Below are 26569 nucleotides of genomic sequence, written 5' to 3'. Positions count from 1 at the left end.
CATGACAACATTTTTCAGGCTGGAGGGAGAAACTGACAGATTATCGACAGCAGGATTTGATTTTGATCGATCAAAGCCTTGACAGAAACAAATCATGTTTAACAGGGGACAAGAGCGTGTACATAAATTCACACGGTGGCACACACACACCACTTCTCCAGTCCAGGCATCAAAAGACCCCCGAATCATATTTCTCACAGCTCTCCCTACACCAAGGCCACAGCGCTGGCTGCACCAGTACTCTGAAGACCAGATCAGCTTTATTTTTAGGTGCTCCGGCCATGTGCTTTTTTTCCAGTAATTCTAATCAAACATGTTCCTGGAACTTGGGAACATAACCAGCAGCAAGATGACACTTCCTGCCTGTATATCACATCACCAGAACAGCGGTGGGGAGGAGAGAAGAAAGGACAGATACTTGAGTCACTTTATCATTTTCTACTTTATTACTTCAAATTAACAACCACGATAAAGCTCAAAAAAGTCCAATATTTACACAGGAAAAAAGTACAAAATCCCCCCCCCCCCACCCCCAAAGTTCTTCAGGTTTTTTTTTTTTCAGTTTTTTTAAATTACAAAGTAATAAAAAGTTTTGCTCTTTAATTAAAAAAAGAAAAAAGAGAGTAAGAGGGGTAAATAAATTAGGGAAAAAAAACCAGTGTTAAATAGAAAGGAATAAAACCAAAACCGAACTCCCCCCACCCCCACCGGCTCCACACTAGTGTCAGTGCGCCAGCTAGAGGCCATATGTCACAGCGGTGATCATTGCATTTTAAAACCCAAGAACCATGTGGTGTCTTGAGCATTCCTAAAATATATTTAAAACAACTAAAGTGGGGGAAGAAGGAGGCGGTCAGGGATTGTGCATACGCACTGGGATATCAGATCTTTTATTTGGGGCAGGGGGGAGCTGGAAGAGGAAAACCATCCCCCAAGTTTCTGCACACCCCTCTCTTCTCCTCGGATCCCACACTTTTCCCTCAGTAATTAAAACAAAACCTAACATCACGTGCAGCCTGATGTAAAAGACCCCACCCCCGGTATGGGAAGCAGGTTACAGTCTCCCTGTCTTTCAGCTTCACTTTCATCTCCTCCATTCAACTGCTCAACCCCTCTGGAAAGAAACCCTTGGCATGCCAGGGCCGTTTGTCTTATTTATACATGCCTGGCGCTTCCGCTTACTCCCCACATGGTGCGGAGGTGCCACTGGGGAAAAAGGTGCCAGAATAAGTGGCAGGCCTTTCCTGTGACTCCTCTCACAGCTTGCCATCCATCTCTTTTAATGCTTGTAAACACCGTTTCTACCACCAGCCACGGCTGGAATCAGAGATTTTCTACCTGCCCAGGAGATTCCTGCAAAACAAGTGTAACCCCTCCCTCAAAAAAAAAGTGAATTAAAAAATTGGATTAGAAACCACTTGATCTTAAAATCAACCAAAATTAAAAAGAGACAGGACGTTGTTTTAAAAACAAAATAAAAAGAGCAGAGTCAAGGGAGGGCGGGGTGCAGTCAGCTGGGAAGACGGTGCGCTGAGGTGGGGCCGGGGGGGAAAGCTGCACAAAGGCAGCAGAGGCATTTCTGCAGGGCTCCCGCGTCGTCGGCTTCTCGGAGGCGCTCGTGTTGGGGAACACAGGTGGCGAGCTCAGAAACGTTTCATGCCAGCACGGGGGGGCAGCTCATCTCCTCAGTGTTGGCAAAAAACAAACCAAAAAAAAAAAAACTGTTTTGTGGGTTTTTTTAAGTTTTTGTTGTTGTTGGTTTTGGGGTTTTTTTGTTTTTGTTTTTAAAAGAAAAATACAGTGAAGACACTACAAGAAAAAGAGGGGAAGAGTGTTAGAGAAGGGAGGGCTCCCCTGGCCATCTCCTATGTCGAGAGCTTGGTACCTCAAATTACCCATTTCTTTTTCCCCTCTACCCACCCCATAGAGAAGCCCTCAGAACTACCCTGTGAGCATCTATTTCCCATTTAAAGATGTACGCACTGGTTTAAAAAAAAAAAAGGGCTACAAACATATCTTGCCTCTTCTGGTGCATACCCGTCCCACATCCCCACTCAAGCCCAAACCTTCCTCCTCAGCACTATCACACTGCCTCAAAGATGAATCAGGAGAGCACGAACTGGAAAGCAACAAAATGGCTTTCTGGGCTTAACGCCCCCCCCCCAGGCATGGGGAAGTGGTGTCTACTGCATTCCCACCCCCTCAGGAGCAATGGAATGAACTTCCAAAACCCACACCACCATCAAGCCCTGCTGCTGAACTAGCCATAGGGATTGGTTTCTCCACAGAGCACACAGTGCTGCTCTCCATCCCCAGCTAATGAAGCTCAAACATCCCACTCCAAGACCAAAGGGCATCCTCCCAGGATAAGAGAGAGAAGAGAAGTGCACTGACCCACCACAGCAGCACTCAGGCTTCAGGCCAACAGCTGGCACCAGAGTCTCGGGGCACCAGGGAGAGCACTCACCTAAGCAAACACTGGTCCGGGGGCATCTTCTCCTCACTTCCCAAGGTGATCAAATGGCACGCTCGTCTGGGAATAAGCGAGAGTGTGTGTGAGTGGACAGAGGAGGCAGAACCAGAGAGAGGGTTGGAGAGAAAGCAGGAGACAAACCAGAGTGCTCTATACATTCCTCTATCGTGATGTGTTTGTTGGTTCTCCCCTCCCCCGAAATCGTTATTGCCCAGGAGCCATCCAGCTCAACAGTTCAGCCAGCAGTTCCTGTGGCCCCTTTAGCGTCACCAGAACTGCAGGTGATCCGGGGCATGGTGCGGACAGGCCGAGGCCATGTGCACCAGGCAGGGACTCACCTGTGACGCTGAAATCCGTGACACCTCTTGCCGTCCTGTGAGGTCGGAGGAAGAGACGTTGGCAGGAGCTCCCCTGTGTAACCTCATGCTGACCTTCCGCTCCCTGTCCACCCGTGAGATCGCCCTAGGGGACGTATTTCCTGTCCGAGGGAAAGAAGTAGAAAATGAGAGACATGCATTCAGCACCCTCAGCTTCCAATCACTCCCAACACACCCTGGGTTCGCACGTGCCTCGGCTCCCCCGCCCCACTCACCGGACTGCTGGATTCGGGAGGCGGGCGTGGAGGCCATGGGCTCGGCGACGTTGCGAAGGCGGTTGGCTGTGGCTCCAGCAGGGGGGCCGGGTGGCAGCGCCCGTGTGGCGGAACCCCGGAGTTGCCCCATCCTCTCTTCTCGCTCGTGCTCTCGCCGCTCCCGATCCATGTCCTCAGGGTTTCGGGCTGCTCCCTGAAAGGCAGACACCACCCCCACATTGCAACAGGTCAGCCTTCAGAACAAGCTGGAAAACCCTGTGCCCACTCATTCCAAGAAACAAGTCTGGCCCAAGGACTAGGCAAAGAAACAGAGGGGATCCCATCTCTCTAGAACCTTCCATCCCATGAGGAGGAGGCTTTGATCTCCTCCCTGAAGAAACGAGTGAGGGGGAGGTGTGTGTTATTGTTTAGACTGCAGTGGCAGCTACAAGGTGCTAGGTCAAGGGTGGGCAAACTACAGCCTGTGGGCTGCATCCAGCCCGCCAACTGTTTTAAGCCGTCCCTCAAGCTCCTGCTGGGGAGCGGGGGTCTGGGACTTGCCCCACTCCGGGGCACCAGCCGGGGCACAAAGTCGGGGGCTGTTCCACGCTGCTTCCAGAAGCCGCGTCTTGGCCCCCCTCCGGCTCCTATGCACTCCAATGGCTCCACTCCAGCACTCCAATGGGAGCTGCAGGGGCGGTGCCTGCAGACGGGACAGTGTGCAGAGCCGCCTGACCGCACCTCCACGTAGGAGCCGGAGAAGGGACATGCCACTACTTCCAGGAGCCGCTTGAGGTAAGCGCCACCTGGAGCCTGCGCCCCTGAGCCTTTCTCCATGCCCCAACCCACTGCCCCAGTCCTGTTCCCCCTCCCTCCCTCTGAACCCCTCAATCCCAACCCAAAGCACCCTCCTGCACCCCAAACTCTTCATTCCCAACCCCACCCCAGAGCCCTCACCCCCCCCCCCCATTCCCCTACCCCAGCCCAGGGCCCCCGCCCGCACCCAGAGCTCCTCATTCCTGGCCCCACCCCGAAGCCTGCACCCCAACGTCAATTTTTTGAGCATTCATGGACCGACATACAATTTCTATTCCTTTGGGCCAGAAAGTTTGCCCACCCCTGTGCTAGGTACTTGCCAAACACAGACTGAGCCAGAGTCCCAGCCCTGAAGAACGTACAAGGCTGCAATGGGAGAGTCAGACCCGATGCCCCAGGTGATAGCAGCAGTGATTCCCAATTAATGCTGCTGAGTGCCGCGCCCGCTACCCATGCTGCACGCCTGTCCCGCTCACTGCTCACTAGGGACGAGCACCTAATGTGCTCTCAGTGAGCGTGGTCACAGCTTCTGCCCCCTGTGCCCCCCAGGGAGTACCATGCCCCTCGCAGAGGCCTGCACCACTCACGAATTTGAGCATGTTCCAGTCGAAGACATAGTCGTAGGAGAAGCCCTGGCGGTGGAAGAGGTTACGGAAGAGCTGCCGCAGGTACGAGTAGTCGGGTTTGTCATCAAACCGCAGTGAGCGGCAGAAATTGAGGTATGTGGAAAACTCAGCTGGAGAGAGGCAGAGATAATGGCTGATCGTTAAACACAACTCCACTCTGACGAGGCACCTCCATTCCCCCACTTCACTCTCCCTGCTGTGAGCCTCAGGTACAGCCACAGGACTAGCCCCCCCCCCCCAGAAGCATTGCTTTAGACCAGAGGGGCATCACTGCAGAGCCAGACAATATGTGCCTTCTCCGCTAAGGAACGCTCGGCTTTGGGCATTGAGGACAGCCTCTGGGGGAAATCCTTGCTCGCCTCCCCTCTTTGGCTGCTTTTCAAGCCAGAGATAGCATGCAGGTTGTATGGGATCCCCGGAGGGGAGAACATATCATTAACAAAATAGGCAGAACGGAGATTTGGGAAGCAGGGCCCCATGTGGGAAGTAAGTGGCCACAGCAGACCAGAGCAGCATGGGCTGCACACTGGCATCAGTATCCCCCACAGATCCACACACCTCAGCATCACTAGACATCAGCAGCATGAGCCCTGAACCTTCTTCTCATCACAGCCTGCCTCCAAACTGGGACATCTCAAAAATACCAAAGACCACCCAAAACCAGCTCCCTAGGGATTTCTAAGGGGTCGCACTTCTGTGCCAGGACTGCAGTGCCATGGTTCTCTCATCCCTTCTAATTGTTGCCATTAGCAATGCGCCGGGTTCCTTCCCCACCACCCCCCTGTACCGCGGTGACATGTGCCGTGCCTCCGGCTGCTAGCAGGGGTCAGATTCTGTAGGGTTCCATCATGAGAGAGGGAGTGTACATGCACGTGTGTGTGTATTATGAAGGTACCCATCAGGAGCGCACAGCACTTACAAGGGTACCCTTTGCAGAGCACCTCAATGGGTGTTGACATCTTCTTCTCACTGATACGCTCATACTTTTGGCGCTTGGTGGCAGCCTTGAGGCCCTGCCAGGGCAGCGAACCCAGGTTGAAGTACATGAGCACGTAGCCCAAGCTCTCCAGGTCATCACGGCGACTTTGTTCTGAAGAAGGAGGAGAAGAGAGTTGCACATGGGCAGGGAGTGAGATGTGACTGGAGTTGCTTAATTGGTCTCTGTGGTTAGGGGCAAGCAAGAGGAAACAAGAGACCATCTCGTTGTTGCTTCCAATACACAACCAATTGCCCACCTGCTTCAGGCTCAATTTTTCTGGAAAGTTTAACCAAAATGGTTCAGTCACTTCAGAGAAGGAGCTTAGGGCAAAATCCCACATTTTTATGTGTATTTTAAAACAAGAGCAAAACAATCTTCCAAGCGCCTTTTCTGAGAAGCTCAAGAGCCTCCATAATTCAGAGCAGGGACCTGAAATTTGGTATTGGCGGGGGATGTTCACCCTGGTGTCTAGGATGTGCCTCTTGCCATCCCATGACAATCTGCCCAAGTTTTCCAAGTTATAAGCCTCCGAATAACTGCAGTTCGCACATGATCAGTAGAGAAGTGGTAGAGTTTGGCAGCTAAATTCTATGAAGATTCTCTGCAGTGAGCAGGTTCCTACCCCTGGGCTGCTGGGGCAGAGCAGAACTTTCCCTTCAATGGCTCCTCTTGGCAGCCGGGGACCACAGTGGCATCAGGCACAGAAACTGAAAGTGGGGAGACCACCTCTCCTAGGCTTTCATTGCTCTCGCTGCCAGCACCGAGAGTAATGAGGAAGATAAGGCGAAAGCGGGCCAACTAGAACGTGGTGAGGTGAGGAATGGAGGGTGGGTGGAGAGGGAAACGGGGAACAGAGTCTGCTAGGAGCAGAAACGTCTAATCACTGAAGCACACTCCCCCACAGAACCCGCAATCGAACCCTGGAATCCTCAGACTCTACACTGGTCTGCTGTCGGGAAGTAGCTGTGAAACTCACTGGCAGAGTGTCTCTCATCCCCCATTAGTGGGTGGTCCACACAGAGGATAAGAACCTACTACTGCTACCATTTACTCCGTAAATTCAAGTGGCGGAGGTCTGTGTTGTGGATCTAAACCCTGCTGATGAGCCAAGCTGGGGGTCAATATGGTTTCATGTGATGGAATTCCTGGTTTTTCAGTTTGTTTAAAACAAAACATGTTAAAAAGATCTAAAATAGAAGAACATTAAGGTTGCAAAGTCAAGCTCTCGGGCATTAAGAAGTGTCAGAATTAAGGCCTGTACAACTTTAATTTGGGCCTCTGAGTATGCATTAGGAGACCATCTTTAATGACATGATCACATACTATTTTTTGCACAGGACCCCTGCCCAATTCAATATTTATTTTTCATCCTCCACATTTAACATGCAGCCCAGGCCTTACTGAACACACAGCATTCAAACCTTACACTGAATACAAAGTTATTGGTTTCCTTTTGGGCATTTCTATGGTGTTCTCTCCATAGTATCTGAGTATTTCTCAAAAATTAATTTATTTATCTTCAAAACACTCTTGTGAGATTAGATGGTATTATGCCTATTTTTGTAGTGGGAAACTGAGAAGGAGAAAGAATAAGGCTATGACAAAGTGGGGGATTTTCTTGTTTTTTTTCTGTGGTTTTCCAATGGTTTGCATGCAGAGGGGGTGAGACTCAGTGTCCCTGGGTGTTACTGGTTTAACGAGGTGAGGGGAGAGGGAGTTGTTGTTACAGAGGACCGGAGAGGGAACTTGGGACCCCGGCCAATGACCTGGAGAATGGATACCCCAGTGATGGGTGACGTGGTGACCCAGAGGCCCAGCTCAGGAGTCGCAGCTGGTTCTGGCCAGTGGGAGGACAATGGGCTGTGAAGAGAGGACCCCAGTGACCTAACCAGCCGGTTCTAGACAGAGGGGGCCAGAGGACAGATGCGAGGAGAGGAGGTCCGGGCCGGTTTACGACGCTGTTTACCTGGAAAGAAGACAATGGACAGAGGCGGGGCTTGGGGACAGTGATATCAGATGCCCAGCTGGGAAGCAGGGGGACTCTGGGCTGAAGAGGGGGAGCAGGCAGAGCCCACCTGGATGCAGGGAGACTGGGATGTGCAGGGTTGAGGGAGGCTAGGCCTGAGGCCAGAGAGTTTCCTGTGCTGTGTTCAACTCTCAATAAACCCTCCTGTTTTACGCTGGCTGAGAGTCACTCCAGTCTAGAGAACAGGGTTGCATCAACCCCTTCACGGGGTGGAGGCCCTGGGAGTCCAGAGCGAGTGGACTCCCTGAGGGGGCCCACAGTGAGAAACAGGTGCGCTAAGGCTCAGAGAGGTGCGGCTCCAGGAGGTGGAGGAGCCTGACCCCGGGAGAGAGTGGACCCCCGAGAAGGGCTGTCTCACTGAAAGGGGCACCCCACACGGACTGCACAGGGCCAAGAGTGGGCATGATCTGTGAGTCCGTGACAAAGCCAAAACTTTTTCAGAGTACTTCACACTTTACGTTTGAAACACAGCTCCCATTGATTTTGCAGGAGTGCAGAGTGCTCACAGCTATAAGTGAAATCAGGCCTCAGCTATCTTTGGTTGAACACTCAGAAAATGAGGAACACACAATGTGAGTACCTCTGAAAAATTTGGTTTAACAATCATTTTCCCAGTATCTCATAGAACTGGGAGTCAGAGGCAGAACTAATTTTCCCAGGGTAGCATTCAACTACCTAGCCCATGATTCCATCCTCTCTCTTCCTGAAATCCCCAGCTTAGTTTACTGCACACCTTCCAACTCCAGCAACAAATTAAGCAGGTGAACTACCGACCAAGCCTCCTTCGCTACAATCCTGAATCCTCTTCAGAGGAAATCTACCCAGTGCACTGAATGAGATGGGGGGTGGAGGGGGTCCTCAGGAAAAACTAATATGTGATCATATAATTACAGACTGTATTAGAACGCAGACACACCAGGGACTGAATTAAGGTTGCACACGTAATCTTAATACTGGAAATTCTCAACTTTTGAGTGCTTGACTTTGCAACTTTCACATTAAAAATAATGTAGCTTTTTTGCTGTAGGGTTTTTTCTTAAGTGGCCATGGGAGGTGAGGCCTATGCTCAGCTTGATGGCATTTAACTTTTGTTCAGATGCAGTGTTCAAGTCCAAAATGTCAGGGAATGTTCTAAGCATCACTGGACATATCTTGTTGGTTTTGGTGGGGGGGATAAAAAGGATGAAATGGAGGACACCTGGAGACCCTGGCACCTGACAGCTTCAACCACCTCTGAAATTGTCTATAGCTCTAACAGATTGATGGCTGCCATTAAAACACCTTCCACCATATTGGTACCTCCTCCCACCAACCCACAGTCTGGGCTACGTCCATACAGTTTAAAATGTTGACCTCCTGAATTACTTAAATAGTAATGGGGAAGGGATAAATGAGGGTTCACAGAGCCCCTGGCATGAGGGCAGAGAATGGGATACATAAAGCCCTGGCATAAGAGGGAATTGCAGGAAGTTCCCGAGATAGAGAAGGATGGGGGAGAGTGGTAAGAAGTCCCCAGTGAGTGCAATGAGCTAGGCCTATAGAAGCAAGGAAGCGTGCAAACCTCTAGTATCTATTATACAGATGCACACACACCCTTAACCCTGCCCTGAAGTGACACCATGATTGGGGGGAAGTGGGCAGAGGGCAATATGAAAAACAGTCTGATTAGTCTTTAAAAATCAGTTTAATTTAATTTGGATCCATAAACACTAAAACCACCTTAATCATAGTGGTGAGATTTTGTTTTTTGCGGTGTCACCAGAGAGCAGGACAAATTTTCAGTTATGAAGAATAATGGGGAAGTGACCATTAATCCTTAAAAGTACATCTATATAACTTTAAACATAGCCTATGCACCATATGTCAGAGAGTTTTAATTCCATGGGAAATCTGAAGAGCCCGACAGGGCAGCCCCAAGGTGCCCTGACCACATTTCAGTAACTTCACATGTTTAGATTTCTTAACTGTAACTTAACTGAGTTCCTAGGTTTATAACTCTTGGTTGTGGGATAATTACAAGAGCCCTATAATGTAGATCACCCTAAACTGACAAGTACTCTCAACTTTAACTCCATTGGAGTCTGACAACACAAGACAGCTTCAACCTTCGCAATATCCACATGCATCCTAAAAGACTGAGGACATGTACACTCAGGAACATTTCTTCGCATGCACACTTTTAGAGTTTACAATAGTCACTTTAGCCTCACAAGATCCCTGGGAGGTAGGAAAATCACATCTCCATTTTACAGGCAGGAAGCAGGGGAAGAGAAGGATTTACTCATGGTCTCCGAGTGAATCAGTGTCAGCGGTGGGATTAGAACTCAGGAGTTCCTGATTCCCAGGCCTGGGTTTAGCTTACTACATCACACTTTCTCTCTGTGTTTTACTCATCTTCAGCTCCTCAGTCTTCCCCTTGGACACCTGGAACAGCATCCACACACTCTCCAACCTACTGATCCTCTTCCTCTCTACAAAATAACCTCTGACTCACACCTCTGGAAAGCCCCCAAAGCCAATCTGTACCTTGCAATGAAATATTCTTTCCGTTCCCATTTCTAAGATTGCTATCCTACTTCCATGCCAATTTCCTCCCCCTCACAGACATAGGCTCCTAGTCATTCCTTCCCTCCCCCGAGATGGTGCCCAGACAAAGGCTGGGTCTGGAACTGACAGCAGGGAGGCAAACTGCATGGGGACCAGGTGCCTGAGCGGAGGGAGGCTATTTAGGACTTCCACTGGATAAGATTCATGAGCTGACCTGCTTCCCTGCAGCCACAGAGGCTCCCTGATTCTCAGCACACTGCTACCCACCTGACCCTTCCAAAAGCCATGCTTTTTCCATTAGTTTGTGACTGGGATAATCCTTGGGAAGGGAGCCAGACTCCCCCAACCCCTGTTCATTCCTCACCAAATTATGTTGTTCTGATTACACATTCATATCAGATTTTGTGAACTCTGAGGTTGCACAGCCCAGAACTAGTGTCTTTAATAGCGCATGAAACTGGAAATAGTGCCGGGGCAGGACCAGCAGAAAAACAGGGCCCATTCTGATGTCATCTATAAAAGGAATTTAGGGTGGCGGCGGGAAGAGTTATTACCCTCATGCTTCCCATACTCACTATTCAGACAGAATATGCTAGGCCCCTTCTGTGTCAGTCTCCTGGGCACCCCGGGTTTCTATTTCAGACTTTACATGCTCTGACGGGCACAGGGGATTCTCATCCCCAGAGCATGTGAAAATTGATTGGAATGTATAAACCAAGGGCCACATAGTCAAATGACTCCCCTGGTAACTGTGGAAAACCTCCCAGATCTCTCCCCCCAGTCTCTGGGAAAGGGGGGTGGGGGGGGGGAACTGCACTCCTTCCAGACTCTGGAATGTACAATCCTTAGCTTGCAGAGTCAAATATAAGGCTCTCATTTGATTGCTATTCCACTCAAGGGTTCCTCCTTTGCCTTCATGCAGTTGAGAGGCAATGGTAAGACCGAGTAGTTAGTAACTGAAAGTCAAAATTCAGAGTGAAGGTTCTCGGTTAACTCAAACACATATGTCAGTTGTCCAGTGGAGAGGTCTCATGGCTGGGCGCAGCACTGGGAGCCAGGAAGTGCATACTTTTGATTGTTGTTCTGACACCAACTTCCCAGGCAGTCTTGGGCACGTCACTTACCCTCTCTGCAACTCCACTTGTAAAATGGACAGTGATTCTGGGAGTTGTTGCAAGGATTAATGTTTTCAGCTTCAACATTTTGTGCAGAGTGCTGTGTGAGAGTTACAAGTTTATAGCATATGCAATCTGCCCTTTGAAGAGCAAACAAGATCTAAAAATTCAGCGTGATAGGCAAGCTAGACTCCAGAATCAAAGGCTAAAGATTTAAGACTATGGTGGAAAATTAAACAAGCAAAACAGACATATTAGTCCTTCACTCACTCAGGTCTGACAGAGCAGCCCAAAAACCCAGTCCCTGATAGACACAGTAGGTGAAGCACACATGAAGTAATCCCAATGTGGCAGTCACCCTGGTTGTGGGAACCCTGAGTAAGCAGCACACTGAACTTCAATTTGTATGTATGTATGCACACACACACACACACACACACGTGGCCAAAATATGGTCCATAGGGTTCTACCAGGCTGGCTATATTTTTAATACAGAGCGGAGGCCAGGAGAGACCTTCCGACTCCCAGCTATGGCAGTGCTCCCTGTTTTGATACATAGCCTCCACAGGCTGCAGCTACATATTATCAAAGATGAAGGCAATCAGAATCTGCTCTATTTCTGCAGAATAGGTCCAGACTTTATGGCTTCTAGAAAATCATCAGTGCCAGTGGAGAGGGGAAAGTTTTCCCGGGTGACTTTGGGGGCCCAAGCCACCAGTTTCTGGAGGATTTAAGTTCTTAGCCCATAAGAATCTGGAGAAAACCTTCCAAATGTAAATCAAATGTAGCCGACAGATAGCTTCAAAGCTTCTGTTGCTCACAGCTTTGCCAAGCAGCAGCATACTTATCAAGAGTCTGATCATTTTTATTGTGGGTACTCAGAACTCCAAGGGCAGCTGTGAAACTGTCAGAGAATTATGTAAATTTCACTCTGCTATTGACTAACAAAGTTATGACTAAGGCTGCGAGTCTGTCATGGAGGTCACAGAAGTCAGATTCCATGACTTTCCAGGGGCCACCTGAGCAGCTTGGGCAGCCCCCGGGGACAGCCGCACCAACCGCTGCTGGGGCAGTCTCAAGCCACCGCACCCCTCTCCCACCACCAGCAGCAGGAGTTTGGGCTGAGGCAGGGGGTTGGTGTGCGGGAGGGGGGTGAGGGCTCTGGGTGGCGCTCATCTCAGCGAGGCTCCCCAGAAGCGGCAACATGTCTGTTGGCTCCTAGGCGGAGGTTCGGCAAGGCGGCTCAGTGCATTGTCTCTGCCCGCAGGCACCGCCCCCGCAGCTCCCACTGGCTGCGGTTCTTAGCCAATGGGAGCTGCAGAGCGGGTGCTCGGGATGGGGGCAGCGCATGGAACCCCCGTGGCCACGCCTCTGCTTAGGGGCTGCAAGGACTTGCTGGCTGCTTCTGAGAGCCACACGGAGCTGGGTAGGGAGCCTTCCAGCCCTTCCAGCAGGGGTCCCGGGCCACGCACCACCACCTCCTAACACCTCCCCACCCCAGCAGCAGGGGTGCTCGGGGGGGCACAGGACCCAAGTTTTAGTCAGGGTATATAGTACAAGTCATGGACAGGTGACGGGCCGTAAATTTTTGTTTACTGCCCGTGACCTGTCCATGACTTTTACTAAAAATACCCATGACTAAAACGTAGCCTTAGTTATGAGCAACTGAAATCCAGGGATTAGGAAGGAAACCACTATGCAACCTTCACTATGGCACCTGCTGCCCCTCCCACAATATTGCAATCTACAGCACATGGTACACACGAACAGACACGCAGAATCCCCACAGACACGCACACATGCCACAGTAGGCTCACCAATTCCCAAGTGGGTGTTGATGGAGGCGTAGCGGGCCGTGCCAGTCAGGTTCTTGTTTTCCCGGTAGGGGATGTGCTGGTGGGTCCGGGCGTCTCGGTATTTCTTGGCCAGGCCAAAGTCGATGATGTACACCAGGTTGCCCTTCTTGCCAAGCCCCATAAGGAAATTGTCTGGCTTCACATCCCGGTGGATGAAGTTCTTGGAATGAATGTACTCGATACGGCTGATCTGGAGGGGGAGGAGGAACACAGCAGGAGAAGTGGGAAGGAAGCTTGTTATGGTTGTAGGAGTTATAACCCCCACCCTTAAAAGAGAGCCTGGGCAGATGGACCTGGCAAGTATGAGCCATGGGAGTGGGCTTGAACTGCTAGCTTTCTGGTGCTCTGCAATGAGGGTCACAGCCCAAGAAAGGACTCTTCTCCCCAACTCATGGGAACTGAGAAGCAGAGGAACAGGGAACACATCCATTCCCACCAACGCTCCCCCCTCTTCCTCAGAGGGGAAGTCACCATTAACACTCCAGGGAGGGAAGGGAAGAGAAGAGAGTTTGGCAGGGATATTAAGCTTCATGGCGTTGAGCCAATCTTTAACTATTCAAGACCAGGATGAGCCCTAACTGGGAGGGGATGGGCACAGATTATCCCACATCTGCCTATTTGGGGGTCTTAACCTTCCTCTGGGACTTTTGGTGCTGACCACTGTCAGAGGCAGGATACTCAGCTACATGGACCTTGGGTTTGATCCAGTCTGGCAACTCCTATTAGTGGGTGGCCTGGTTCCCCAGCCTCTTCAAGAGCAAACACCCTGGAAGCCACTTGAACAGGCCCTCTCCATCTTCACTCAGACAAATAGTCTGGGCTACAGCAGCTCAGAACCGCTATTGAGTGGAGGGGGGGGGGGGGAAGCCAAAGGTAAGGTATGGGGATGGAGCTGAGGTGCTGACACCTTTAGAAGAAACTCACCATCTGGTCTGCCAGGAGCAGAACAGTCTTGAGACTGAACTTGCGGGAGCAGAAATTGAAGAGATCCTCCAGGCTGGGTCCCAGGAGCTCCATCACCATCACATTATAGTCACCCTCTGCCCCACACCACTTAATGGAGGGAATACCCACTGCAGAAAGAGAGACCAACCCCACAAATGAGAGATAGACAAGAGACATCCACAGTGATTCCCCACTGCCCAGAGTATTCCTTGCTGAGAAGGACATATCCAACACTAAGGTACCCAGCAGTAATTTCTCTCCCTCCTCCCCAAAATGCCCTGGAACAATTTCTACTTTTACTCTCACCAGGTATGGCAACCTCTCTGAACTCACCTCCTCCCTGCATCATCTTGTAGAACTTGCTCTCGATGTGGAGCTGGGGGTGCTTTGTTTTGACACATTCCAATTTGATGGCAACTTCTTCCCCAGTGGCAATATTGGCACCTGGCACAGGAAAAGAGGGCAAAATGAAGATTAGAAACGTGCTTGGAATTAAGTGAGACACCCATGATGAGGTTTATGCAATTCCCATGCTGCCACCACTGCAGAATTTGTCCTGGAATCTACCCTTTGACACAGAATTGTGCGCCACAATTTAAACTTTCATTTTAAAAATCACACATGCAGTGTCTAGCTCTTATGTTTGCAAAGAAAATCTTGAAGTGGCAAAATAAACGGAAGCCAGTGCAGACTCTGCAGACAGCCTGAAACAACAGTTCTAAGAAGTGCAAACTGCCTCACTGTATCACCAGGTTAAGTCTACAGTGACAATGCACAGGTCAACATGGCTAAAACAATCGACACTGAAATAGTTAAACATCCAACTAATGTGCATATCCCAACATTCCAAACTGCCCACCAGATGACAACACACACACACACACACACCCCCTACAGTGCAATTATTGTTCACCAATCCAATTTCATAAGTGTGAAGAAATAAACGGAATGCAATAGTAAAATAAACCACACAGGGACTCCTATACTCAGGGTATTTCTAGATCTCTGATGTAAATAATTAAAAAACCCTATATTTTTAAAACTGAAGGTAGCTGCCACAGAATACAGGAATCTTGCTGAGGAGTACACAGGGCCATCAGATGAGATGGATTTTCTGTTGGCTGTGGGAGGAGGACTGAAGGAGAGAGGGAGGAGGGACATTCCATCCCTTCCACATATTAACAGAGATGGGGTTCTATTTGTTTCCTGCCATCCTAAAATGGCAAGAACTGAAAGATCTGTGCATAGGCCACAAGAACGACACCCCAGACCTCTCTCTAATCCTAACTTCCCCCACTGGAATTAGGGACTACTAAGGTTCACGCAGACTAACTGCCGGTTGCACAGGTGACTGGCAGTCAAAACCGTCGCCCTAGGAACCATCCCAGAATATGTGTACTAACCAGAAGATGGAGTGGGAAGGAAAGGGATGGTAGGGGGAATTTATTCAGCCATGGGAATAGAAGAGACATGGACAAGAGCAAAAAAACAAACAAACAACAAAACCCAAACAAACCCCTGGCCTTAAAGCTAGTCTTGGCAGGTAAAATTAATTCTTGCCTTCCACTCCAGGCTTTAGGAAATACAGAGTCCCTGGTGAGGGACACAGAAAGAGCACCTTCTATCTATCCATCCACCAGTTGCCACCCTTCATCCAAAACTGGGACCAAGTAGGGGAAAAATGGTCAAAAGAGAAAAAAGCAGCACTTGATTTCCTCTCCCATCCTAGATCCACAAGATAAAGCAAATGCCTCCAGAGTCCATTCCCTTTGGGGCAGTTCTGGAGAACACCGATTAGCTTGAGGCAGCCTGTTAGAAAAAAGGTGTCGCCGAGACACTACAGTATCAGGGCTGAGACAGACAAGTTGGTAGGAATTTGTGAGAGAGACAAATGTTATTAGGGGCCTGGAGGGACAGATTTATGAAGAACAATTAAAAAGAGCTAAATACGTATCTCTTGTCCAAGAGACAACTAAGCAGGGTGGGGAGGAAGTATGGGACATGACAACAGCCTGCAAATATCTGAAGGCTGTAAACACCAAGGAGAGTGAGGAATTATTTATGGTGCTCTGAGGGAGTGGAAATAGGATCAACAGGATGAAATTAAGAAATATTTTTACTCAGTATCTGGGGTTGGGGGTGTTGGAGGAGAGGCCTTCTTGAGATTCATTCGGCCAAAGGTCATTTTTGGACACAGACAAATTCCATCTTTAAATTATGGTCTGTGAGCCAGATGTAAATTTAGGACCATGTATTCCCTATACTTCACAACAGAACCCCTCCTACTAATATCAGTGGGGAGTTTGCTCAAAGATCAAGGTTACAGCATAGCCCTTGCATAGTCACTAAGGCCTTGTCTACCCTTAAAAAACTGCAGCAGTGCAGCTGTAGCCCTGCAGTGCTTCAGTGAAGACATTTCCTACACTGATGGGAGGGATCATCCCATGGGGTAGGTACTCCACCGCCCCGAGAGGCAGTAGGTAGGTCAACAGGAGAATTCTCCCATCAACTTAGCACTGTCTAAGAGGTTAGGTGGATGTAGCTGCATCACTCAGGGTGTGGATGTTTCACACCCCTGAGTGATGTAGTTATACCAACCTAATTTCCTAGGGTAGACCAGGTTTAAGCTTTTAGTTAGTCATTGCTTGAACCTGCCACTAACTGAACTGAACATTATTACTCAATGGGAAAACACTCAGGGCTATTTCCAATTTGTCTCTCTCTGCCTTCACTTTGACTCTCTTCCTTTCATTCCTCTCCATTTCATTCCCTGCAGCAACTCCCTGTACCCTCCCAACTCCACCCACTAACACAATGAGCCATGAAAGTTAATGCGGACATTAAAAGAAGAAAAAAAAAATCAGGATAGCTTAGATTCTGCAAAACCTGGATATGCCAGATAGGCAAACATCTCAAGAGGGCCAAACCTGGCCTTCGGGCCCAGTGTTTTCCAAAGACTGCTCCAAAGGTGTCAGTCTCCCATGGGAAGTAGAAGCAGCCTCACTGCTTGGGGCATTTTAGAACTAGACTGGACAAAACATTGGAAAGCAAAGCAGAGAATAATCCTTTACTGATCAGGGTGACTGATTAAACACTTTTCACTCAGAGCCCTGTACATCTTCATAGCACTCTGTAGGCATCAGCCGATAATCCTCACTGCCACGCTGCTGAAGCGGGTGCATATCCTTTCACAGACGCAGACATGGAGGCGCTACATGACTTGCTCAACGCTAGAGACCCAGGGGAAGAATTCTGGAGTTCCTGGCTCTTTGCTCCATGCATTAACCATGCACCCTCTTTTACTATCTGATAGACTTGTGGAAGTTGCAGACATCTCCGATTCTCCTCCTTCCCCAGAGGTTGCTCCTAGATCTCAGAGGATGAGAAGATTGTGTTTCAGACACAAATGTGCCGTGTATACTTCTAGCTTCAGCCATTGGAGAGATTTAGGAATTATCCACAATCCTACGTAACATCCACCCCCAGTCTCGCTCAGCTGTAAGGGCTGTCTGAATTCAGAATTCATTCGTCTTGAGCTTTTTAAATGGGACAGGGAGGGGGGAACACATCACCTGCAGAACAAGGAGACATTCTCCACCAGGGGTCCTTTTAGAGAAGTAACAGATGTAAAGAACGAACACACAATGCACACTGAGGATGGTGTTTATTAGCCACGTTCTTCCCTCTCCCCACATCCTTCCCCTTCCACCACCTTCTTTCCTGCCAGCTTAGTGAGGGAAGAAAGGATGGCCACTGAACAGATGGGAGAAGTCAGCTAGGGCAAGAGAGAGTTAACAGGCCGGGAAACAAAGGGAACTCCCTCCATGCGAGGGAGGGGCATGCAACCAGGAACTGCCCAAGCACACACCACCAGCGTCCCAGCATGCTTTGCCTGCCAGTCAATCCTCAGCTCATATTCCTTTCTATGGTTCCTCTCTGAAGCAATCCAGTCCCTTCACCACCACAGTCAGCTTTGCCAATACATCTCACTTCTGACTTGCGATAGCTCCCGTATTCCAGTCCTGGGCCCCCCACCCCAGTTCTGCTAATGCATCTCACTTCTGACTCATCCAATCAAAACCACTTCCTCATCAAGCCCATTATAAAGCAAACTGCACATTCTGCACAAATGTTTACACCCCCACTGACTTACAGAACCATGGAAAATAGTTAAGGCCTACTGGATCGTCTGGGCCATCTCCAGCCAATGTGGTGCTGTTCCCCACATCCTCAAGATGGGGGAGGGTGCACCACCATTTGAAATTACTCAGTTTAGATATATGTATGTGCATGTGCAAGAGAAAAAAAATTAATATTTCCCCTCTTCCAAAAAAAATGATCCATGAAGTGTATTTCTCACAGCACCATTGCTTAGGGGAAAACACTGCTGCACGTGGGGTCAGGTGAAAGAGGAGGGGTCAGGAGTTTAGCTGTACAAACCCAGGTTCCTCATCTCACACCAAGACAAAAACGTTTATTTGTTTCACTTCATTCCCTCTATCTCCAGGCCTCAAAAGAGAAATATTAGGCAAATCTCGTGCAGCACTGACAGATCCGTGAACAGAGAGATTCACTAGGGAGAGAGAGAGGGGCTGGGTAAGCTTCCTCCACCCACACCACTCTACCCTACAGCATACCTGACCCCAACTGGAGGGACCACCTAGGCTCCAACATAGCCAGCTAACACGGCTTTGTGTTAAAGCAACTTGATTGAGTGAAAAACAATTTAAAAACCATACCCCTTTTGCCTATCAAGACAGGGCATCACAGCCTCCACTGCTTTGCTCAGCTGTTACCACTCAGGACAGAGATCTTGGAATATTGTTTTCAGTGACTATCCACATCTGCTCAATGTGCAACAGCAGTCAAAAAGAAGAAGAAGAAGAAGAAAAAAAACAACCTAACAAGATGTTCGGAACCATTAAGAAAGGGATAGATAATAAGACAAAGTATCATAATGCCAATATTTCAATCCATGGTTCGCCCACCCCTTGAATACTGCGTGCAGTTCTGGTCATCCATTCTCAAAAAAGATATTAGAAATGGAAAAGGTTCAGAGAAGGGTAACAAAAATGATTAAGGCTATGGAACAGCTTCCATATGTGGAGAAATTATAAAGCCTGGGACTGTCCAGCTTGGAAAAGAGACATCTAAGGGGGTATTACAGAGGTCTATAAAATCATGAATGGTGTAGGTCGGTTCTCAAACTATGGGTGGGGACCCCAAAGGGGGTCATGACCCCATTTTAAGGGGTTCGCCAAGGCTGGTGTTAGACTTGCTGGGGCCCAGGGCTGAAGCCGAAGCCAGAGTCCCACTGCCCGGGGCCAAAGCCCATGGGTTTCAGCCCTGTATGGCAGTGCTCAGGCTTCAGTTTCAGCCCTGGGCCGCGGGGCTCAGGTTACAGCCCTGAATCCCCAAGATTGAAGCCCTTGGGGTTCGGTTTTGGCCCCCCGGCCCAAGGCGGCAGGGCTTGGGTGGGCTCAGGCTTCATCCCCCCATCCTGGGATCTTGTAATAATTTTTGTTGTCAGAAAGGGGTCACAGCACAATGAAGTTTGAGAACCCCTGGTGTAGAGAAAGTGAATAGGGAAGTGTTATTTATCCTGTCACATAACACAAGAACCAGGAGTTACCCAACAAAATGGGCGGGCAGCAGGTTTAAAAACAAACAAAAGGACGTACTTCACACAACGCACAGTTAAGCTGTGGAACTTATTGCCGGGGATACTGTGAAGGCCAAAGTATAACAGGGCTCAAAAGAATTAGGTAAGTTCATGGAAGAAAGGACCATCAATGGCTATTAGCCAAGATGGTCAAGGATGCAACCCCATACTCTGGGTGTCCCTAAGCCTCCGATTGCCAGAAACTGGGAGGGGACAACAGGGGATGGATCACTCAATAATTGTCCTGTTCATTCCCTCTGACACAGGTCACTGGTGGAAGACAGGATACTGGGCTAGATGGACCATTGGTATGACCCAGTATGGCTGTTCTTATGTTAGTCACTTACACCTTGCAAGTGGGTGTGCAACAATTCCAGAATGTTTTACACCCACTCTGCACAGGTGCAGGTGACTACACGAACTCCAAGGGAGTGAAGGATCAGAACCATTGCCTCTCTGTATTGCCATTCTCCTCACCCACATACACACACGCTCCTGATCTACTTGCAGGAAGTACTTACCTACCTCAAAAGGGAGGTTTAGGCTGTGTAACATGCTTGAAGGCAAAAGGTATTATTGCCCCTTGTTCCCTGCTTCACTTGGTTTCAAACACTGTCACTTGAGTTGGCAGCTAACTAGAGGACCATAAACAAATGACATACAGCCATATATTGAGGTGGAGGTAGTGTCCAGGGGGATACAGCAGGGAACCTCACTCTGCTTTTACCCATCATCTTTATTAGAGACCTGGGCAAAGGCAGTAAATAGCCATTCATGACATTCACAAGACACTAAACATGGAGGAGTTGCAAAAACCCATGAGGACAGAGAAATAATAATAATAATAAAAAAAGGACTAGAAACATGGGCAGAAAATAAAAACAGATTCATCTTGGAAAAAGAATCTGAAAGCAATGTTCAACAGGAGGAATGGAGGAGCAGTAAAGCTGACAGAGATCCTGTGGTGATAGCTGACAGCAAGTTAGAGAGGAGTTTGCAATGTGATACGGTAGTGGTGGTGGGAAAGCCAAAGAAGCCCTCTATGCAGAGGCATCACATTACAGAGCACTCACAAGGAGAGCCCTTTGCTTGACCACATCTAGAATACTGCACTGGCTTCCGGGCATCTCAGCAGGTCAACAAAATGGAGGGAATTCACAAAAGAGCAACAACGAGTGGCTGGGTGGACTGATTTATGAGGAACGCTGGAAAGAGCTAAACATGTATCACCTGGCAACATGACAATCAAGGGAATGTATGATAATCACCTACAAGTATCTGAAGGGTGTAAATATCAAGAGGGAGGGGAATTGTTCAGGGTGGTCTCTTAAGAGTCTGTAACTAGAAGTAATGAGGGAAAAACTTAGCGAAGGGTAAATTATGGCAATTCTCAAGAAGTTATTTCTTTATCAGAGGGGCTTTATTAGACTGTGGAATAGACTCGCAAGCAAATCCCTATTGTTTGGGCCACTAAAAACAGAAGTGGATTAAGGGGCAGCATACGAGTTTGGGAGAGGAATAGACAAGACGTAAGCTAGTATTGGAAGGTCTCTCTTCATCTTGGTACCCCTCCCTGCCTTTGTCCCTGAGTGACGCAACAGAGGGAATCATACCACCGCTTGGAGGTCTTCCCCACGGCCCTGAACAGCTCTGTGCTCAGATACCCCATCTGACGACCGAGGTTATAAGTATCTTTCTACTCAACATGGAACCAGCAAACCTCCACTAAAGAGATTTTACCAGGACAGCCTCTCTGTCCTGGTGTAACAGACCGTCCCTTCGCCAAACCACCGCTTCCACAACTAATAATCCCCACAGGTTAACACACAAACTTGCGAGAGAAGGGGACAGGGTGGGAGTCTGACAAACACATTCGCTACAGTCCACTTCATAACCAGTTTGGCCAGAGACCCAGTTCCTTTCACCACTCCCTGGCCCGAATTGGCTCTTGCACCTCTCAGCATCCTCACTTAAGGAGACCGCCAGCAGCAGGGAAGGCCAAAGAAGCAGCCAGCATCCACAACATAATCCTTGAGGATCACCCTCAGAATCCTTCCCCTCACAAGCCAGCTTTGCCCCATTAGTGGGGAAGAAACATCCCAGAGTTTAGAAGATACATCCTGACAACTAGAAGGGCCAACACAGAGACTCACCCAGGTAAATGTCTCCAAAGGAACCACTGCCAATCTTTCGGCCCAGCCGATACTTGTTCCCCACTCGGAGCTCCATGGTTCAGTCACACTGTGGAGGAAGCAAAGGAAATGCAGAGTCAGAACAGAAACAGGAACTTAATCAGTACCCCACATGTGACTGCACAGGAGATCTGGAGTTTACTGGCAGGTCCCTTTCCCCAGGGCTGCAAGTTCTGCAGGGGGTCAGGCTTGGTGTCCTAGGGTTTAGTCTTCTGAATTGCCACATAGGAAAACTGGGATCCATTTCCTGTCCCAGCCAGTTGGCTGTCCAAGGCCAGCAGAGCCAGGAATGCTGCAGGGACAAGACCCAAACCTGTTCACTTTAGCGATCTGCACAGCCATGTGGGAGAATCAGAGTGAATCCCTGCTCCATCATTTCTTCAGATATGTGAAAGGGGTGGAGGGGGAAGACCACTGGAGGGTTTAATGGTGTGGAGAGAGGCCCCAGAGAAGCAGCATTAGCACCAGGACCAGCCTCACACATGGCAGCCTAAAGTAACCTGAACCTGGAAGAGTTCTGGTCTGCAGCATCAGAGACCAAGCTGGCTAGGTACGAATCCCATAGCAAGGAGTCCAAGCTGTGCAAGGAATGGGACCAGCACCCCTGTGGCAGGTGTACTTTGGAACCTACAGCTCCAAGAGACCGACCCACTGTTACTAGCAAGCTGTTCCATAGGGGGCTGGGGAAGGAGGAAAAACAAACAAATAAACAGATAAATAAATAAATAGTTCCATTAAAATGAAGTCAATCTATGCATTATTTTCTTATTTCAGGTTTCAGAGTAGCAGCCGTGTTAGTCTGTATCCGCAAAAAGAAGAACAGGAGTACTTGTGGCACCTTAAAGACTAACAAATTTATTAGAGCATAAGCTTTCGTGGACTACAGCCCACTTCTTGCATCTGAAGAAGTGGGCTGTAGTCCACGAAAGCTTATGCTCTAATAAATTTGTTAGTCTCTAAGGTGCCACAAGTACTCCTGTTCTTCTTTTTTCTTATTTCAGGGCATTTCTACGACAGACTGCAGCCTCCATTGCCCTATTGGGTCCCTCTGTCTGCACTACAATACGCCATAGTGGGTGTCCTTTACTGCTCCCTCCTCTTTCCCCCCCCCCCCCACCTTGACATGGTCTAGGAACACAAGGCTCTTACCTGCTACCCCTATAAATGCACAGCAGAACACACTCAACCTAGTCAGTCACTTTCCTTATACTTCGCTCTGGGTGGAAGGCCCACAACCATGGCATTCATTCCCACCAGAGATCCAGCCTGAGCCTTACCACCTTTAGGGTGCACTGCAGGACCCATCTCTTTGCGCAGGCCTTCGCCAAATGGAGTTCTGGAGGCTCCCCGGCAATGTCACCCTGGATGGCCACCACCTCGAGCTTTCCCCTGTTCAAGTAATGTGGCTCTGTCTAAAGGAGGGGAGGAGAGAACGTGGCTCCTTTTAGAGGATTCTGCTGTACAGTTAGTTGATGTAATGCCATATTATTAGTGTACAGAATGCAGACTCTGGGTGAATTGGGGATGGGCACCTTGGAAAGGGAGGCAATGAGTCAGATGTTCAGAACAAGGTAAGAGGAACTTTCCCTTGCTGGGGCGCAGTGCATGGGAAGCATCTTCGAGAGGGGAATGTCTCCTTCTCTGGCAGAGACAAAAATAATGCCAGTGACAGGGGTTCTGGGCACACCATAAACCCCAATCCAGAGCTGTTTCTCCCACCCCGGGAGATGGGATTACAGAAAGAGGAACAGACGGGCTGCATAGACACACAAGAAAAATTATCCCACCAAGGGATTCAGGAGGCGTCTCAAATCCTAAAAGCAGAGTGTGGCCACTAGAAGTTACATGCAAACACCAAGAGATGGAATCCCCTTGCCTGATATTTACCTAGGTCCCGGGACTTCTTTATGCTTAGAGACTACAAAGCCCCATTACTATTGAAAACTTCTGCAGAATGAGGAATAGGCACAGCCCTGGGAACAGACCTGTGAGGCAGGTGTGCCTGCGCAAGGGCACAGCACCAGCCTCGGTTTTATCCGCTGCCTGCTATTCTGAGACTACAACCACATGTACGTACACCTGACTCACCCTCCTGCTCCAGTATAGGAGCAAAGGCACAAGCTGCATTAAGGACACTGACACTCTGAACCCAGCATCCATGGAGGCTGAGCTCGGCCAGGCTTGGTGCCACTAAAGGTTAGTGCTCTGCTCAGGTTCTGGTCCCAGCGCTGGTCAGCAGGCCCTCCGAACACTGCAGAGGCTGGGCCCCATGTTTTAGTAGGTAGTGCTCCGCAGTGCTGTGCAGGAGACCCAGGTTCCATTCCCAGGCTCAGACACCCACAGCTCACCAAAGGCTGTGCTCAAGGGTTTGTGCCCATGCCCTGTTGTAGTACCTCACTTCCTGGGACAGACAGGGGCAAAGTTCAGGGACTGTCCCACACAAGTGTGCAACAACCCCCTCGCTGACTAAGTAACAGGGTCAACAGTATCTAAAGGGGAATCCAAGAAGGGAGAATGGAGGCCCCCAAGGAGGCTTTGGGGGGGGGGGGGGAGGGAGAGCAAAGAAGGATGGACATTTCCTCCTGTAAATGCGCCCCCTCCCCCTCCAACTGCTGCATTGGAAACAGAGCCTTGCACAGAGGGTACACTGCAGATGGGTACACAGACAGTAGCAGGATGAACTCACGCCAAGGGCCAAAACATACATTCACCCCCTGGAATTGCTCCAGGGATTAGAAGATTTACCAGCTCCCACACGCCCTACAGTTTACGCTTTCCTTCCTGGTTTGGCCTCCAGATCTGCCATAAAAAGACACCTTTGCACCCTTCCCCCCACCCTGCCAGCGCTTTCCAATCAAAGCAGTATTCCTAGGGGCCAGAGGACAACCATTTAGTTCTCCATAAGGAATTCACAGCCCCTTCCCCATGAAACCTTAAAGCAAGAATGCACTCTGCATGAGCGAATGTGTAGAATATATTAATATCCTCATTACACACATACACCTACAGTACACTACATAACCCTAGAAATACTATATTCTCATCAGTGTTGCATACCCACAGATAGGTTCCAATCCTATTTTACAATACACATGTACATACACACAGGACATTATGTAAACACATGATACGCACACACAAGATGCTGACCCCCCCATTCCATGTCAGCACTGACTCTACCAGGAAGCACACAAACCATTTACAAATAAAACAGATAAATAAAAATGACACTACCCCCACCCCACCTGAATAGCTAGGAGATCCGAATGTACCCAGGGATACCACAGGCCAGAGAATATTAAACACACAGTGAGAGTTGACCACTACATAATGGAGGCTGCTAGGCTGAATCTGGCATTAAGGGAAACTGAATGGGGGGGCAGGAGGGGGGGGGGGGAAAGCTGCCTAGTACACAGATCATAAAGGCTTTACATAGCTTTTTCTTAAACAGGAGGGGGGATAAGGAGAGAGGCAGAGAGAAAATAGAATTTAAATAGGAAAAAATATGACATTTTTCTCTGCATACAAAATGTCAAATATAAATACAGGTCCCTCTGGCCCCCTTTCACAGTTACAAAAAGAAGAAAGAGGGAGATAGAACACAACAAATACAGGCATTAAAATAAAATAATAAAGGGAGGAAGAAATAAACAAGGCAGAAAAATTCCTTGTCACCCCATGGTTCTCCATAAGCAAAATACTAAATTAAGTCAGATTCTAACACTGGATTTATTTTTTTTAAATGCACCAGCCAATTAAAAATGACACAGAAGTTATATTTTCTATCCATTCCTAGCTATGCTCATTTTAGAAGATGAAATAATGCCAGATAAACAGTTTCTCTCCCCTCCCTCCCCCACCAATCTTTTCAGTGCACAAAAGGAAATACTGATTTTCCCAGCTGATTCTCAACACCACTCCCCCCCCAACCTCAAAAACACACCCTGTTTGTCAGACATAATACTTTATAAATATACAATGCAGGGGCTGCCACTATGGTTTATGGCCACCCCTAAAATAAATAACACCCAGAAAAGCAAGAAGGGGTATCAGTTACTCAGGGCAAAATGTTTTAAAATTATGGAGATATGTTATTAAAAGAAACAGAAATGAGCAGATTCCCTTGCCCCCTAGCCCAAATACAACAGTCTAGTAACATACGAAGATCTAATCCCCCCCCCAACAAAATATAATAAATTAAGAGCCACTTCAACATGCAAAGAGCAAAAAAACCCTTCACAGCTCTGAAAGGGGGAAATCGGGGCCCCTAAAATGCCCTTGCAAAAGTGGGGAGCAGGGGGCTCTGTTGGGTGTCCCCCCTGGCTTTGTCTCCGTAAAAAAGCTTTTGTCCTCCTTTCTTCCAGTTTGCCTTATTTGCCCGTGTCACATTCCCCCAGCCCTGTCTCCCTCCCCTCCCCCAGCCTCCTCTTCCTCTCTCAGCAAAAACAAAGAGCCAGAGGGGCTGCCTTTCCCCCCGGATTTGCACCCCAAGATAGAGACAGATGCTTGCAATATTTACCCTGTCTGGAAGGGGTCTGTGTCCGGCTGCTGCTCCGGTGGCTGTCAGGAAGGAAGGTGGCTGGGATGGGAAGGATGAAGGAGGATTGGGACAGGGTGTTCGCGGCGGTACCCAGCTCCAAGCCCTGCACTCCCTCCTTGTCTCTCTGCTCTGCCTGCTGAGTGCCTCCCTCCCTCTCGCCTGCCCCTTCAGTCTCTGTACACTGAGTGCTTGCTTCTCTCATTGAGTTTCCATTGAGTCTC

General features: G+C 49.0%; 1 protein-coding gene across 2 annotated transcripts; it reads right to left on the bottom strand.

The window, feature by feature from the left end:
• Positions 1 to 423: 423 nt before the first annotated feature.
• On the bottom strand, positions 424 to 26569 carry CSNK1E (casein kinase 1 epsilon). Of its 2 annotated transcripts, XM_065581070.1 has the most exons (12): positions 26328 to 26490; positions 23086 to 23220; positions 21770 to 21857; positions 14288 to 14398; positions 13934 to 14082; positions 12971 to 13199; positions 5406 to 5576; positions 4448 to 4596; positions 3066 to 3258; positions 2812 to 2951; positions 2468 to 2533; positions 424 to 1809 (listed from the first exon to the last, which is right to left on the bottom strand). In XM_065581070.1, exons 3-11 carry the CDS (start codon positions 21843 to 21845, stop codon positions 2501 to 2503), a joined length of 1251 nt encoding a protein of 416 aa, XP_065437142.1. In that variant the 5' UTR covers positions 21846 to 21857; positions 23086 to 23220; positions 26328 to 26490; the 3' UTR covers positions 424 to 1809; positions 2468 to 2500. The 2 variants fall into 2 exon arrangements, with proteins under 2 accessions (XP_065437142.1, XP_005302552.3); XM_005302495.5 differs by lacking the exon at positions 23086 to 23220 and having other exon boundaries at positions 26328 to 26569.

The sequence above is a fragment of the Chrysemys picta genome, chromosome 1 (genome assembly GCF_011386835.1).
Source record: "Chrysemys picta bellii isolate R12L10 chromosome 1, ASM1138683v2, whole genome shotgun sequence".
NCBI classification, from domain to species: Eukaryota; Metazoa; Chordata; order Testudines; family Emydidae; genus Chrysemys; species Chrysemys picta.
Note: the sequence above shows the minus strand (reverse complement) of the source record. Positions and strands in the feature narration are given on the sequence as shown.

Bases quoted from the DNA above. Each gene is read 5' to 3' on its own strand.
- CSNK1E (XM_005302495.5), bottom strand. From the start codon at position 21,845: ATGGAGCTCCGAGTGGGGAACAAGTATCGGCTGGGCCGAAAGATTGGC. The intron at 14,399-21,769 runs GTGAGTCTCTGT...TTCCTGTGCCAG, and splicing joins CTTTGGAGACATTTACCTGG to GTGCCAATATTGCCACTGGG. The intron at 14,083-14,287 runs GTGAGTTCAGAG...CTCTTTCTGCAG, and splicing joins CAAGATGATGCAGGGAGGAG to TGGGTATTCCCTCCATTAAG.